Genomic DNA, 15477 nt, shown 5'->3' on the forward strand with positions numbered 1-15477 from the left:
ACAAATCAAGCACTCACCAGCTTCTCCATCGGCCAGCTGATGGGGGGACCTGTCCAGGGACTTCTGCTTCTTCTCTTTCCGCCGGTGGCAGCGGTGGTGGTGGTGGTGATGCCCTGGCTCTGGTGGCACCCGCTCCAAGGAGTACTCGTAGAGGTGCATGGCGTGGGGACGCTGCGGGGCCAGCGTGGAGACCGAACGCTTCATGGGGCTCGTGTCTGGGATGGGCTGCAAGGCAGAAGGGAGGAGATGGAGCAGGGTGAGGGCAGGTGCTGCACCGGGCCCGGCTCCTCGGTACCCAGCATGGGGACAGGGGGGTCAAACAGCCAGAGAGGAGGGCAAGGAGGGGAAGGAGAAAAATGGTTATCTGGATATAACCGGCATGGGCAGAAGGACTTGTGGAATGGTAGGATTAAGTGCTAAATTTGAGGAGCAAATGGTGATCTCTGTTTGCTGAAAATGGGCTTGATTTCTCAGCAGAGTGCCAGTCCACAGGTACCCCGGGTGCAGAGCAAGAGGCAGCACTTGACACCAAACACAGCGTGGGACTCAACAGGAGGTCAGAGCGGAGCCATCGGGCAGCACAGGAGCCAAGCATCTCACACAAAGGTAATTCTCCAAGACTAGCTGCACCCAGAGCTGCTTCAGGGCCTGTGGTCATACCAAAGCAGCTCCGAAGGGGAAAGCATGAAGGGGTTGCTGGGCAACACATGGAAAGGGAGAAAAATCAGGAATAAGTGGGGAGGTACAGGCCAAGCCACTACTTCTCTCTTCTTGCAATTGAATCAACTCCTGTCCACCATTTAAACCTCTCTTCTGGTCCCATCATCACTTCTTCAAGCCCCAGTGGCTGGCAAAAGTAGGTAGGATTTATGTGCTACAATTCTGTCAGGATATCACCAAAAATGAGTACTTGGGTTTGCTGCTGCTGCTTTTTCCAATCACCTGTGGCTGGAGAGCCAACCACCTGTGTGCTACAGCCTCCCATGGGCACTGCTGGACCTTGTCCCCCACACCAATGGCAGCTCCGGGCTCTGCTCCCTTCCCTTGGTGTCCAAAACCTTACAGAGATTCTCTCCAGAAACCAAGACAAGTGGGGTACAGGACAGCTGTTCTCACAGCCTTTCCTTTCCCTACTGCCCAGGAAAGGTCTAAAGCTCAGAAAACGAGGAGAATCTTTCACACTGCTGCCTTTCAGCTACTCTGCAGATGGCTCTGTGATGGGGACAGGGCTCCATCCAGCCTCCAAAGCTGCATTGCAGAGGACAGACCCTGGGGCCAGGTGATCCAGCCCATCAGGGAGGGAGCTCAGGACATCCTCAGCCCTTCATCTTCTTTGGATTCACAATCCAATATCTGCCTCCAACAACAGTTCCCAGACAACATTTACTTAGTTCACTGTAACCTTTCCAAAGAGCCCTGTATCATTTTTCCTGTCTCTGTCATTTTATTTGCTTGCCCCAAAATTCAGATCTCTGCTTCCTTGTGGTATTTACACAGCACGATGCTGGTTGTTTCCCAGCCCTGCTTGTTATTTTGAGGAGAAAGAGCTGCTCTCCCTGCCCCAGGCTGCTGCTGCTGGATTATTTTCCCAGAATCACAAGTTTTGGGTTGGAAAGAATCTTAAAGCTCATCCAGTGTCCCCCCTGCCATGGTCAGGGACACCTCCCTCAGCCCCGTTTGCTCCAAGCCCCATCCAACCTTCAACACTGCCAGGGATGGGGCAGCCACAGCTTCTGGGGGCACCCTGGGGCTCAGCACCCTCACAGCACAGAATTTCTTCCTCATGTCCAACCTCAGTCTCCCCTCTGCCAGGTTAAAGCCATTCCCCCCCTCCCATCACTACAGGCCCTCAGAAAAAGGGCAAGTGGAGATGCAAGTTTGGGCTGAATTCCTGTTTTCTGCCCTCTCTCTTCCTAGGCACTCACCCCAGTTTTGGTGCTTCCCACCAGAGGGATGCCAGGGCTGGAAGATTTATCAGGGGGAGCATTGCTGAACCCCTGACCCTGCACAGCTTCTGCTGCGTTTGGCTTTTCTTGTGCCTCTCATGCAATTTCTGTGGGCAAAAGAATCCTACTCTAGACCTTCCTGTTTGTCCCCCTCACCTCCTGGAGATGGAGGAGGGCAGAATGCTCCATAAAAGAGTCAGAGTCAGGATTTGACAGATGTGGGCCAAACAAGTGAAAAGTGAAAATATTCTCCACTAAAAACACTCATCCAGATTTTCAAAATCCACAGAGGAACCACCAGAAAGAAGATGAAAGACGAAATTTCCCAACACAAAGCCTGCTAAATCAGTAAGGAATTAACATTTTTCTTTGGACTTTGAGTTGGTGCTTTAGTCCAGGGACTGAAGTCCCCCCTGACACTAATGGGAAGTGGCAAAGCACTGAATACCCTTTCCATCCATCCCCACAATGCTCTTGTTATGTCACCAGGGCATGCACAGCCTCCCCACGAGCCCCGGGAGGCTGCACCATCACCCTCCTGAGAGTTACTAATTGCTTCTTCATTCCCAAACCCGATTGTTTTCACTCCCTAAATTCCTGTGCAACAAGGCATACAAAAGAAAAAGAGAAAAAAAAAAAGAAAAAAAGAAACCGACCCACAAATAAATAAGGCAAACAAACAAACAAACAAACAAGAAGTCCCTGCTGCTCCAGCATGCAGCGTGCAGTGGTGGGGAGAGGTGGCAGCTGTGTCAGTGCAACGTTGACCTCCAAAATGAGAAGGGAGGGGGTGGGAGGGAGGAGAAAAGTAAAGGGTTAAGGAAGGTTAATTATTTCTCAAGAGGAATTGAATAGGATACAACTTAGTGCAAACTACATACTGCTAGGTAACTCCCAGGTGACCGTGCTTTGCTCCTCTGCAAACAATTCGGACAAGATGAGACATTATTTGAAGCAGCCCCACAGTGCAGCCATTGTCAGACACCACGGCAGATGTGCAGCAGACACGATGAGGAGAAGGGAGAGGAGGTGATGGGGGAGGAGGAGAGCAAAGAGGGAGGGAGGAGGTGAGATTGAAAGCAGAGGAAAGTCATTTTTTTGAAAAAGTGGGAACACAAAAAAAACCAGACAGAGGAATGACAGGCGAAGGGAAAGGGAGACACCCAGAAACAGAAAGCATTGCAAAGAAGAATTGTAAAGAACTCAAAGTTTGGGGAAGCAGAAGCAGCACGTGAGAAGGAGGGGGGAGGGGGAGACACACAGAAAGGACATCAGTTATTCAGCTGAAACTACTGAAACTCCCAAACCATCGTATTATTAAATGAGGTGAGAGCCACACAAATATTAAGGGCCTGATCCACAATGAGCTTTGAGAGCTGTGGGCTGCAGAGCAACATCCCCTGCTTCTGCCAGAGGGAGAGGAGTTTCCCAGGGAAAGGCTCCTGCTGCCAGCAGCATCACCTTGGAGGATGCTACCAGTGGTCTAGAATAAAGGACAACTTTGTTCTGGGAAAGGGGGGAGGGAGGGAGTAGGGGTCTGTTTCTTTTATTAAGCATGTTGAGTAGTGCTCCTGATAAGGCAGAGCATCCCAGCTCACATACAAAGGCTGCAGTTTCCAAAGTCAGCTGGGAAATTTGCTACCCGATGAAGTGCCAGCCTGAGCACATCAGCAAAAAGATGGTATCTGTAGGAGTTATTGCTGTGTGTGCACTACACGGGCTTTTAGTTTCAGGGGGCAGAATTTCTTTTACATTCTGCTTCCTCTGGAGAGCAGCAAGAAGAGCCCAGCACAGGGGCTGCTCCTGACTGGGGGAATCAGGCCCTCCAAGTGGGAGACAGGACTGTGGGTGAGATGTTCTGACACACAGGAGGTGGGACAGTGGCTGGACAGCACCCAGGACAACCAGCTAAGCATGGAACATGTGAAATGGCCCAAAAAATGAGCAGTGAAACCCACAACATCCTACACACTGAGCAGTGTCCACTAGATGCTGTAAAAGTCAGCTCTAATGATGAGATTTCTATAGAAGAAGTTAAACAAGGGAAATCCTCAACAACGTTTCACCCCCCCAGGTCACAAGACAGGACATGCTAAATACTACAAGAGAAAAAAAACCCCAAAAAACAGGGAGGATGTTTAGTGACTTGATGCAGCCCCCAAAGGCAGAGGCTCCCTGGTGCTGCTGTACCTTCTGCATCCATCAAGGAGAACCCAGCACATCTCCAGAGGTTTCTCTGGCTGCAGCACAGGACTGTGCCTTGATTGTCCAGACACACATACAGCTGGCAGGGGGAAAATTACACCTTCCAGAAAGAGAGGCTGGGAAACAACATCACAACATCGGCCCTGGTTTATCAGAGCAGACAGTCTTGGGTAGGGAGCCAGCAGTGAGCTACCCAAACAAAGGGATTTGACTTTGTTGCTTTTTGCAGCACCCGGGGATGAATAAAACCGGGGACACGAATCCCTGCCTTTCAAGCACAAAGGTTTGTGGTTCAGCAAATAAACAAATATTCATCAGCAACTTCCAACAAGACAGCAAGCAGAGAGGAGGATGCTGAGCCCCTGACCCCCTCTCAGCATCCCCCCAGCAAAGCCCCCTCACTCACCTGAGTTTCGGCAGCCAGGCGAGGCATGGACGCTGCCCGGCCCTGGCTCTCCAGGCCTGGCTGGGGCTCCCCGTTGGCAAGTGTGGGGCTGATTTCTTTCATTTCTACCACCTGGACCCAAACAAGGAATGGTTTCAGTAGGGAGAACATGAACATCAGCTTTGAAGCCATTCTCTGTGCAGGCTTCTGCAAAGTTTGATTCTGAGAGGGAACTGGGAGGGAAAAGAATAAATGAAGAGCTGTGGGATGTCCCAGTTTCTCCATTCTGTCCCAGCTACAGCATTGCTTTCACAAGGACAAGAGTGGACCAGGTTCTTCCACCAGCAGATGTAGAAGATACCAGATTTGAGTTTCCTCCATAACATCCAAGAAAAGTTTGGGCTATAAGAGAGAGAATGTTGCTTGTCTCTAGGGACAGACCTACTGTTCATGCACCTCTCCCTCTTTGCTCACCCTCTCAATGGGGATTTCTTCTGAGTGGCCCCGTTCAAAAGCTGGTGTCCTTGTTTCATAAAACACATCCTGGGTGCGTTGGGTCCCCCAGGAACTGGACTCTTTGATCCCACCCTCTGGGGCTGGTCTGTCAGATGGAAGAGAGGAAAAAAGATTGATTATTTTGCAAAAAGATTTTGCTGATCTTATTGTGGTGAAGACAAAGCACCCAGGTACCCTTTGAGGTTTCACTTATGAACCTCATTGCAGGACAAGCACAGCTTCTCGTGAAGCTCTAAGGTGACATGGTACAGGTGGCCTTCGGTTTCACTGCTGAGTCTGATGTTAGTTTACTCCCCAGGGTTATTCAGGACATTTAAACCTCAGAGGATTATCATTAAAAATCCATACCAGGAGAAAGTCTCCCAAAGGTGAGCAGGAAATGGAGAATTGATCAGGGATCACAGTTACTCTAACTGTTTGGCAGCCTCTCTGTGGAGCTTTTGTTTTGCCTAAGAAGAAAGAGCCAGATTCTGTCCTGGGGAGTCTCCAGGAGCTCTTGCTGTTACCACATGCTGAGAGCTTGCAGGAGAACTTTGCTCCCAAGGACCTTTTGACTCCTGAGAGCTCACTGGGGGTTGCTAGGCTGGGGCTCCCTTGGTTGTTTTGCAATGATCCCAAATTCCTGGAAGCAAACCCACCCTTACAACTATCTGCAATGGAAAGATCTCCAATTCAGAGTCAGAGATGACCATTAATAAACCACGGAGCTCTGAAGATACCCACCCCATGGACATCTTCACCTGTGCGGAAGCACCTGAGGCAGCAGTGGGAAGCAGGGACACAGGGAAGCCACTGGTGGGAAACTGTCCCAGCCATGGCAGGAAGGGGCTTCCTCCAGAGCAAGTGGAGCAGCAGCCCCTTCTCTGCACCCCGGGTTTGTGGGGGAGGTCACAGGTACTCACAAGGCACCCCCGTTGTTGAGCGAGGCCGAGCTCTTCTGGCGCAGGAACGCTTTGGCGTTGCTGAGTGCTGCGGGCTGGGTTTGCTCCAAGGTGGCCTTCAAGGGGTGGAAGAGGGACACAGGTCCAGGCTGCAAAGCAGAGGGAAAGGTTGTCATTGTCAGAGCTGAGCGTGGAGAAGATGGACTGCAGTACCTATTCCAGGCAAGAAAATGTCACCCTGGGAGCTCAGCCCAACAGAATGCACATCCCAGTATCCCCATCGCTGGAGAGGCTCAGGAGGACAAAGCTTTGTACAGGACAAAGTTGTGCTGCAGGCCCTGTCCCCAGAAAGCATTGCCCAGGCCACCAGAGAGTCACACAGTGTGACCAGAGGGGCTGGGCAATTCAGGTGGCCCATGGTGACACCAGGTCTGCTGTGAGACACATGAACACTGCTGGAGATGGGCTGGGTGATCATCCTGAAACCCATAGGTGTTTATCCTATTAGAAGCCTTTGGGGTTTCTGTATCAAGCCAGCTGCATGGCAAAAAAAATTCAAGAAATTGTAAAAATCTTCAGATCTACAAGAGCCAAAACGATTTTGAATAGTTCCCATTTTATAAAGCAAAGCAAACATGTTAGAGCCAAGTAGTCATCAGCTTTCAATAACTCTTTGGTGTTCCAAGGAAACCTTTCAGTGCTCCCCAGTCCCTGGGCCACTTCTGGAAACAGGATTTACACTGCCAAGTCACTTGACATTTTTTGGATAAGATCTTTCCGGACCTACACCATTCATTTTATTTTATATTGTATTTTATTGAGAAAGAGAAACTTTCAGGAGAGGTTTCCATTTCTCTGACAGCATTTTTTCAGATCCTGCCTGGAGAAGCAGCCAGACAAAAGGTGCCAGTGAGGCTCAGGAGAGATGCCCAATGCTGGAGAAGAAGTTGTCCCCAAGGGAGGAGAGGGGGGGACAGCTCTGGGCTGGGTACCTGGCAGAGGCCTCCGGCAGGCTGGTGGACCTGGTCCCTGCTGTTCTTGTTCTGCTTGTAGAAGTCAAATATCATCAGCGCGGCGTAGACCTTCCCCACAGTCATCTCATCAGCTGTCCCAGGGGGTGAAACACAGCAGAGATGTCCATGTGAGGAAAAGGAAAGATCAGGAGGAGAGTGAGTCAAAGAGCACAAGAAAAAACAACCAATTGGTGGGGGAAAAAAAAAAAAAAAAAAAAAAAAAGAGGAAGAAAAGGCGACAATAGGATAAGAAGGTAAAACAGACACAGAAAAGTTGTGGATATTAAAAAAAAAAAAAAAAAGGCAAGAAAAGTTACAACTGACTTTTTTTGGATCTTTGCCTGTTGCTGCTCTGCATACCTGAGAAGGGTGGCCCCTGCCTCTAGTTCTGAAGCAAATATTCACAGAGCCCGTGGAGAAGAGAAGCAGGCAGGGAAACCCAGCAGCATTGTCAGCATCACCCACAGATGACTGGCTAAATTAATACCAGAGCCACAGCCAAGGGGTTTTTTTCTGTCAGAGAAACCTCATTCCTGTTTCTTTGAATCACAGTCCACTGAGGCATAATGGGCTCACAGAGATTTAAGGAGTATTTCATTTTTCCAGATGTCTTCTCAGCCTCACAGCTCCGTGACCAGCCCTTCCCTGCACACCCACTGGGAGCAAAGAGTTAAAGAGAGGGGAGGAAAGGACTGAACCAGTCACTACCCCCTGATTTGCACCTCCTCAGCTCCCTCATTTTTCCTAATTAAGAAAGCCTTTATTGCTCTGCCCCGTTGCTCATTAATCAAAACCTCAGAGCCCTTCTCTTGGCCAGTCAAGATAATGGCAAAGTTTCCACATTCTCAGCACATTTGCCCAGGACATCATCGAGGAACACCAAGCCCTTTAGCCCCAGAATCCCTCACTTCTGATTCTGTATGTTCTCAGCAAATTTTATTTTCTTCTACTGCTTTTCTGGAGCCCAGATGGTAGAAATTGCTCTCCCATCCTGTAAGGCACAGGCTGGAGCAATGAAAAAGCTCTGGGAGAGGCTGCACAGGGCACTGCTCCCTCCTTGGCATGGGGTCATTTGTTGTTTTTTTTTCCTAAGTACAGGTAATGTACTGCAGCCCAATGAAATACCTGCCCAGGTGTGACCTCAGCTCCCCTGTTCCTGATGTGGCCATGGCATGGAGATGCAGGCTCTGAACCCCACAGAGAAGCTGACCTGCACTTGGTGTCTCTGCTGCATCCTCTTAGGTGACCACGGGGCCCAGGACAGAGCAGGCACAAAGGGACAAACAACCTCTGGGCTTCTTGGGAGGCTGGGATGGGTTGGATGTTTGCTGGCAAACCACTTACGTTTGTGAGGAGGCACCAGCAAATCCAGAGTCTTCTGGGACAGATTGGGCCAGACCAGGGAGATCTCCTTCCTCAGCTCAGCATCAGACTGGTGCTGTTTAACACCCCCTGCAGAAAGGGAGGGGAGAGAAAGAGGCACATGAAGAAGAGGGAAAAACCTTGTCCTTGTCCTCTCAGCATGTCCCATGTACACAGCAAAGGCAGGAGAAGGCTTTTCCTAGCTCCCATTCCTTGAGGACACCAAGCCAGCTGTTGCAAAGGGACTTGGTGACCTCCACCATGACACAACCATGTGAGCTCAGCAGGACCTTCAGCTGCTGCCCCTCTGCTGGGACCTGGGGCTCAAACTGATGCTCAGACTTAATTCTACCAATTCTGCCACTCATCTGGGCAGCTGGACAGTCACAGAATCCCAGACTGGTTTGGTTTGGCAGGGACCTTAAAACTCTTCTCATCCCCCCTGCCATGGTCAGGGACACCTCCCCCAGCCCAGGGTGCTCCAAGCCCCATCCAACCTTCAACACTGCCAGGGATGGGGCAGCCACAGCTTCTGGGAGCACCCTGGGGCTCAGCACACTCACACCAAAGAATTTCTTCCTCATGTCCAACCTCAGTCTCCCCTTTGCCAGGTTAAAGCCATTCCCCCTCATCCCATCCCTCCATGCCCCACATCCCTCCCCAGCTTTCCTGGAGCCCCTTCAGGCACTGGAAGGTGCTCTAGGGGCTCCCTGGAGCCTTCTCTTCTCCAGGCTGAACACCCCCAGCTCTCAACCTGGCTCCAGACTTTCCTGCTTCCCCATGGATCCAGCCCTTGGATCACTTTAATCCCCTCCTCTGGACTAACTCCAGCAGCTCTGTGTCCTTGTGCTGAGGACAGCAGAAGCCTCCAGGGTGTGATACCAAGGCACTGAGCAGTGCCATGACTGATCCCAAACCCTCTCCAGAGCCACCCTTGCTGAAGATTTTTGGTACTAAGAGCTCATCCCACTGCTCTGGGTCAGCACCAGCACCACAGCCCCAGGGGAAGCAGAAGGAGCTGAATGTGGCTGAGTGGTTCTAGCAGGCAGAGCCCTGGGATGGGACAGGATAGGATGGACACCTCTGGAAGCCAAGGAGCCATCTCCCAGCTGAACACATCACAATGCTGGCAATTAAGCAGCTCATCTAAATGAGAGAGATGATTTTAATGAGAGTAAAGGAGCAGGAGGAGGCTCTGGGCTCTCTGATACCTGGTGGTTTGAACTCCCACACAGCAGCTCATTAGGGAGGGTTTATTAAGGGCCCGTTGGGCTCACTAAAGACTCAATTAAATGTATTCACACCAAGCACATAACAAGACAGGTCAAAAACTCACAACCCACCCCAGAGAGTAACCGTAGAGAGGAGCCAGTGCTCCCCTCTGAGCTCTGCTCTGGGTCCCTTCCAGTGTGAGGCAAAAAAAAAAAGAAAAGGTGGGTGCTGGGGGAGCCTTCTCCAGGTGACAAAGGCTTCTTGAGTTACCATTGGTGCCAGGCAACTGAATTCCCAAATTAATGCAACCCCTCAGTGTCTTTATCTAGAGGTTATTATTAAAATAAGGTGCTGGCCCCTAAAATCTCAAGCAGTGCCTCAATGCAGCCTCAGAAATGAGTGTCTGATCCTGGAGGAGCCCCAGCAACCTCAGCTTTTTGTCTCTATCCAGCAGCACCTACCCAAAGCATCAAAGCCAAATTTTAAAAGATGTTTGAGGGAGGTGATTAGTATGGAAAGGTCAAATGGTTGGCCTAAAACCACTTAGGAAACACACAACATGCTAACCCTGCCCTGCCCTTGGCTTGTCAGAGCATTGGTACCTCCTGTTAACTTTTAAATTAGGAATAAAAGTGCTTTGGCTGGTCATGCCTTGATTCTGACCCCAACCAGCTTGTTTAAATAGTGCAATGACCCAGGAAAAAGGCCAGTGTATTTTATTACATTGCAATATTTAATTGGCAAGTCAAGCAAATGCCTGATTAAACACTTAAATAATTAAATTTTATCTCAAGGCTCAGGGAGACACTGCTTTGCTCCCTGCAGGCAGCAACAGGAGAGGAAGGGCTGGTTTGCCCTGGAATAGTTTGGAAATAAAAAGGTGTGAAAAAAAAGAAAAGAAGTGTGAAAACTCTCATTTCTATTCCGTAACAATGTGCACAGGCACCTCCTCCCAGAGCTCCCGGCTGGGATGGCCAAAGCTCTCCCTGTCCCAGCACCCGGGATGCAGCCCCAGGAACAGAGTGGGGATGCTCAGCACCCCTCCTGCTGCCTGTCCCCAAAGCTCCCGTGTCCTCACAACATCCCTTCCCCCTCACCTGAGGCAAGTTTGATTTCCAGAGCTGTGCGGATCAAGGCCATCAGCGTGGAGGTGAAGTGGACAGTCAGATCTTCAGGGGAGATGGGCATGTTCATCCTCACCAGGCGCTGGAGAGAGAACCAGAGGGCTGGGAGCCTGGCTCAGGATCCATCCCCCCCTTCCAACCTCTGCTTCCCTTTCCCCCATAGAGCCCTCACCAATAACCAGATTAAAATTGTGTGTGAACTTTTTGTGCACTGAGCTAAAACACATCTTCTCCTCCCAGATAGCAGCTGCTTTCCAGTGCTCCAACCATTGATCTGCCAGCATTTGTACTGCTAAGAGTCCAGGCAAAAGCAGGCAGTGGGAATGCTCCCATCCCACTCCAGAGTCTCCTGAGAACCTCCAACCACACCCACAGCCTCCAGACATGTGGTTGGTACCCATCACCCTCACCAAAGGAGCATCTCCAGGAGACAGGAACTGTCCTTTCCCATCATCCTTTCCCTCCATCCTACCACTTCCACCACATCCCTCCCTACACCAGCGACCTTCACTGGACATGGAATACTTATCCCTCAGGATAAGTATTAACTTTAGTATTAACTAAAGTTAACTTTAGTATTAAGATACTAAAGTATTAATTTTAGTATCTTCTAAAGTTTTCAGACCTGGTAGAAACTCCTTCCCCATCACCAGCCAGGATTACCTGGGCCAAATTCCTCATTCCTGTAAGCAGTGAAGCACCTGAGGTTGCTTTGGAAAGCTGTGGCTCCCCTAATGCTGCTGGCAGAGAGCAGACAGGACAGGAACTCTCTGAGCATTGCTGATAACCTCAGCAACACACTGGAAGGATGGATTTCTCCTCCTTCAGCAACCTAATGATTTCTCAGCTCCTCAGCTTTCAGGAAATGTTTAGAAATTTCCCTTTGCAGAGCCATATCAGACAAGCCCCCCTGTTTCCAGTCTCCCAGGGTCTGTGCAACCTGAGGAGGTGACCTGGCATTAATCTGTCAGGACAGAGCCTGGAAAACCTTGTGTTGGCTTACCTGGGGCCCCTTGCTCAGGAGGGAATTTCATCCACATCCGAAAGCTACTTAGGGTCATTATTTTGATCCCTGTTACACTCCAGAAACCTTCTCTTTGTTTGACCACAGCCCAATATGCTGCTAAAGACCTTTGGTGGCAGTGGGGTGCCTGGCAGGGGGGGCATGGATGAGGCCAGGTCCCCCTTTGGCTCCGTAGGGTGGAACACCAGGCAATGGCTCTGACTTTCTCTGAGCTGCAGGTTTGCTGGTGCAACCCTCACACCAGATGATGGAGTCATTAAGGCTGGAAAAGACCTCCAAGATCACCAGTCGAACCCTCAAGATGATATGGCAGTGGCTCAGCAACCCCCTCACCCTCCTGGCTGGCCTGGGGAAGGGGTGCAGGGGAGATTTCCCTGCTTCTGGGGAGATTTTAGGTGAAGGGAAAGAGGGTGAGGTGAGAGCAGGGACCTGGCTGGAACCCCAGGACAGGCAGAGCAGGGCAGAGAGCTCAGCATCAGCCCTGATTCCTGCTTCTATGCTCCCCAAAAAGCCAAGCCAAGCCTGCTGAAAGAATCCTTGGACACCCCTGGGATGTGAGTCCCTGCTGAGAGGAATCTCCAATGTGCCATCTCCCAGGGGAATGAACTTAACAGCCCTGAGAGAGGAGAGCTTCAGCCTTGGTACCTTCTGCCAGCCAAGGAGAAAACGTCCCCCCCCTCCACCCAGGGGGGATGTGAGGCAGACAGAAGGCACAGGGCACCAGTCCAGTACAAGAATTCTGCTTCTGAAGTGAGCTGACAGCCAGAGGAGCCAAAACCTCCTTTCTTTATCTCAATACATGTCTTTGGATCTCAGTTGCATGCTGCAGGGACAAGGGACTCCTGTAACAACCTACCCTGGCTCCTAAAGGCTGAGACAAACCATTGTAATCTCAAAGACCTTCCTTAAAGCACGCCCAGAGGTTATCTTCCATGTCTGACAAGCCTGAGAGACAGGGAAATCAAAGCCAAGACTCTCCTCCTTTTACAACTCAGTGACAGGATCAAATGCTGGCAGGACCACAACAATATTTTTTTTTTTCCTCTGCTCACTTGTGTTGAACAAAACAGGGTTTGAATTCAGGCTTCTGCCCTCAGCACACAAAAAGTTACAGCAAAATTATCCTATGGACAAGAGCCCCCAGTTAGCACCCAGAGAGTCCCAGTGAAGGCCAGAGAGTGAAGGGATGGAGAGAGAAAGAAGGGGCATGGAAGTGGAAAACAAGCAGATGTGAAACAATTCCCAGCAGGAGAGCTCTGTCCTGACAGAAATCAGTGCCAAAAGCCAGGTCTGGGGACTGAGACATCCCAGGTCCTCCCCAGTGGATGGGCTGACTCCAGGACACAGCAAAGGTGGCTGTAAAACCCCAAAACCCTTCACCACAGACAAGCTGGGTCTATCTAAGAGGCCTCCAAGTCTCAGCATCTGACTTTATCTGTGTAAAACCACCTGAGAGTGAGCCAGCGATCAGATCTCAAGACACCAGAGCAATACAAAGTGGGTTTCTTCCCTCTTTCCACCAGACTGGGTAGAAGATATTTTAAAATTAATTTTCTTTTGGTCTTTTCCCCTCCCCACCCAGTGCAGGATGGAGCTCTCCTGGGACCCGAGCCCTGCATGCACCTCCTTGCAAGCATCAAACCACACACAGGGACTGCAGAGCATGGCCAGGCTGACCAAGGAGAACAGTTGAGAAAAGGGAACCAGAAAACAGCAGAAAGGAAGGTCAGCAACCCAAGAGGCTGCCAAGAGGGGAAAAGAGAAAATCCAAACAAAACGCTGGCGTGCACAGGTATGGAGAAGGCAACAGAGAGACAGGGGGGAAAGACACAAAGACTTTGTAAAAAGGATTGGGAAAGTATATATATGGGAAGAAAACGGGGGAGACGTGGGGCAAAAGAGCTTTGGCCAGAGAGGAGGGTGAGGTTTTTAAAAGAAATCATTTTCCTGATGTTTGGCAGCTATGGCTGTAGGAGGAGGGGGTGGGTGCTCTGCAGGGAAGTGTGTGTGTGTCTGGGGGCTGCCCTGTCCTCCCAGAGCCTCCCATCAACTGTGGGGGGACACCCAGGGACACCAAAAGGGTCAGGCAGGGGGTGCAGGGCAGGGGGATGCCATGACCCAGGCCATCATCTGGGAAGTTGTATCTGAACCTCTCCAAGCTGCACAAAGGCAGGTTGGGGTTTAGATTGACTCTCTGCAAAATCTTGCTCCCATATGGCCTAAGGGGGAGGAAAAAAAGCATTACTGAGGAGCTGTGGTGGGATGGATCCACAGCACCAAACCCTTGGGATGCAGCAGAGAGGGTGGGTGAGGTGGCCAATGTGAGGTCAGCAGCCCCAGGCCTGCTGGAGTTTGCTGGGTGCTCAATCACAGCCCAGCTAAAAGCTCAGAGAGTGCTTCCCCCTTGAAAAATGGGAGGTTCTGTGTTAAAAGCTTCCAAGGAATCACCCCTGCAAATGCAGATTTCCAAGTTCCAGGTGTGAATTTTTCCTGGGTCTGCTCCCTCCTTGCACCAGGGAAGGGCTCTGAAAACTGCAGCTTTTTGGGCTGAATGCCTTTTGGGGGTTCAATTTAGAAGTTTTTTTCCAAATTAACTCTAAGTTAGAGTGATTTCTGCTATCAGTCTGAAGTGTTTTCTGGGAAAATAATGTCATTCACAAGGGTATTTAAGGAGCCCTTCTGGTGTTGCCTCTGTTTAATAGCTTGCTAACTCCTACAGCTCTGCCTACTCTAATTACTCCAATCTAATTAGGAGGGGGAGGGGGAACCCACCAACAGTCTGGTGAGAGAGGATAGTCAAAGGGCTGTAAAAAGATAAACTGGGATCATATTGGTGGGGTAATTTGCTCATTAGCACCCTCCCTCCCCAAAGTAGCCTAAATGGAAGCAGAAGGAGAGAGGAGAGAAACACTGAGAGAGAGAGCAGAGACAAGTCAGGAAGACAAACTGATGTGCCATAGTTTCAAAGACCAAAGGTTAAAAAAAAAAAAAAAAAAAAGAAAAAAAAGAAAAAGCAGAAGATCCAAAATCCAATCTGCTTGGAAAGCAGAGAAAGCACCAGCAAAGTCCAGGAGAACAACACCAATGTCACAGAAAACCAGCACCCGCTTCAGCCACGGCACAAAAAGCTGGTGGTTTGGCAGAGGTTCTCCAGGGGTTACCTTATAGGCAACTCGAGCAGGGCATTTCTTTCCAAGGCCTAGAGGTGGGGACATGTGTCTCAGCATCTCATACATGTCTGTGTAACTGATGCGCCCGCTGGGAGTCAAAGGGAGGGAGGCAAAAGCAAGAGGAGACCCAAACCAAAGCAGACCGGGGAGGGGGAGAAAACAAGAGAAAGGGACGGGGGAAAAGGGGAACACAAAGGAGCAAATGAAAAGGAGGAGAGAGAAGGGGAAGCAGACAAGAAAACAGAGATCCGGTTAATCAGATTTCTCAGGAAAACAAAGCCAAACCCAAGAGGTGGGTAAGTAGGAAAGTTTCTCCACTTCCGTTGCTGTTTCGATGCCCGAGGTCTCCTCCTCCCCGCAGGGACCTCCCGAGGCCATCGCTGCCACGGGGAATGATTGATGGGGGGGTGTGGGGAGGGCTGGGGTCTGCTGGCAGCCCAGCAAGGGGCTGTGTTCACCATGCCAGGAGAGCTGGTAGGCAGAGTTATGGGACAGGGAGAGCTGGGGCTTGGAGAAAATATTGTGTTGGCCTTCAGGGAATGAAGGATTTGGGTTTGAGGTTAAACTCTGGGCTCCCAGGGAAGCAAAACACCAATCCTGGGAGCTGCTCTGACTCCGAGCCAAAGGTACAGCTCTGCC

At 50.5% G+C, this 15477-nt stretch overlaps 1 protein-coding gene across 5 annotated transcripts in view; it reads right to left on the reverse strand.

Annotated features, from left to right (window-relative positions):
• CACNA1B (calcium voltage-gated channel subunit alpha1 B) overlaps positions 1 to 15477 on the reverse strand; it is a 204402-nt gene that overhangs the window by 4277 nt on the left and 184648 nt on the right. For 3 of the 5 annotated variants that reach the window (XM_071766018.1, XM_071766017.1, XM_071766015.1), the window contains 8 exons: positions 14830 to 14926; positions 10618 to 10726; positions 8291 to 8398; positions 6926 to 7038; positions 5955 to 6082; positions 5011 to 5137; positions 4558 to 4668; positions 18 to 225 (listed from right to left, as the gene is read on the reverse strand). In XM_071766018.1, coding sequence (XP_071622119.1) covers positions 18 to 225; positions 4558 to 4668; positions 5011 to 5137; positions 5955 to 6082; positions 6926 to 7038; positions 8291 to 8398; positions 10618 to 10726; positions 14830 to 14926 — 1001 coding nt within the window. Of the gene's footprint in view, positions 1 to 17; positions 226 to 2827; positions 2864 to 4557; positions 4669 to 5010; positions 5138 to 5954; positions 6083 to 6925; positions 7039 to 8290; positions 8399 to 10617; positions 10727 to 14829; positions 14927 to 15477 lie in introns of all 5 variants that reach the window. The other 2 variants (XM_071766019.1, XM_071766016.1) reach the window with 2 other exon arrangements.

Source organism: Heliangelus exortis, chromosome 22 (genome assembly GCF_036169615.1).
Source record: "Heliangelus exortis chromosome 22, bHelExo1.hap1, whole genome shotgun sequence".
Lineage (NCBI taxonomy): Eukaryota > Metazoa > Chordata > Aves > Apodiformes > Trochilidae > Heliangelus > Heliangelus exortis.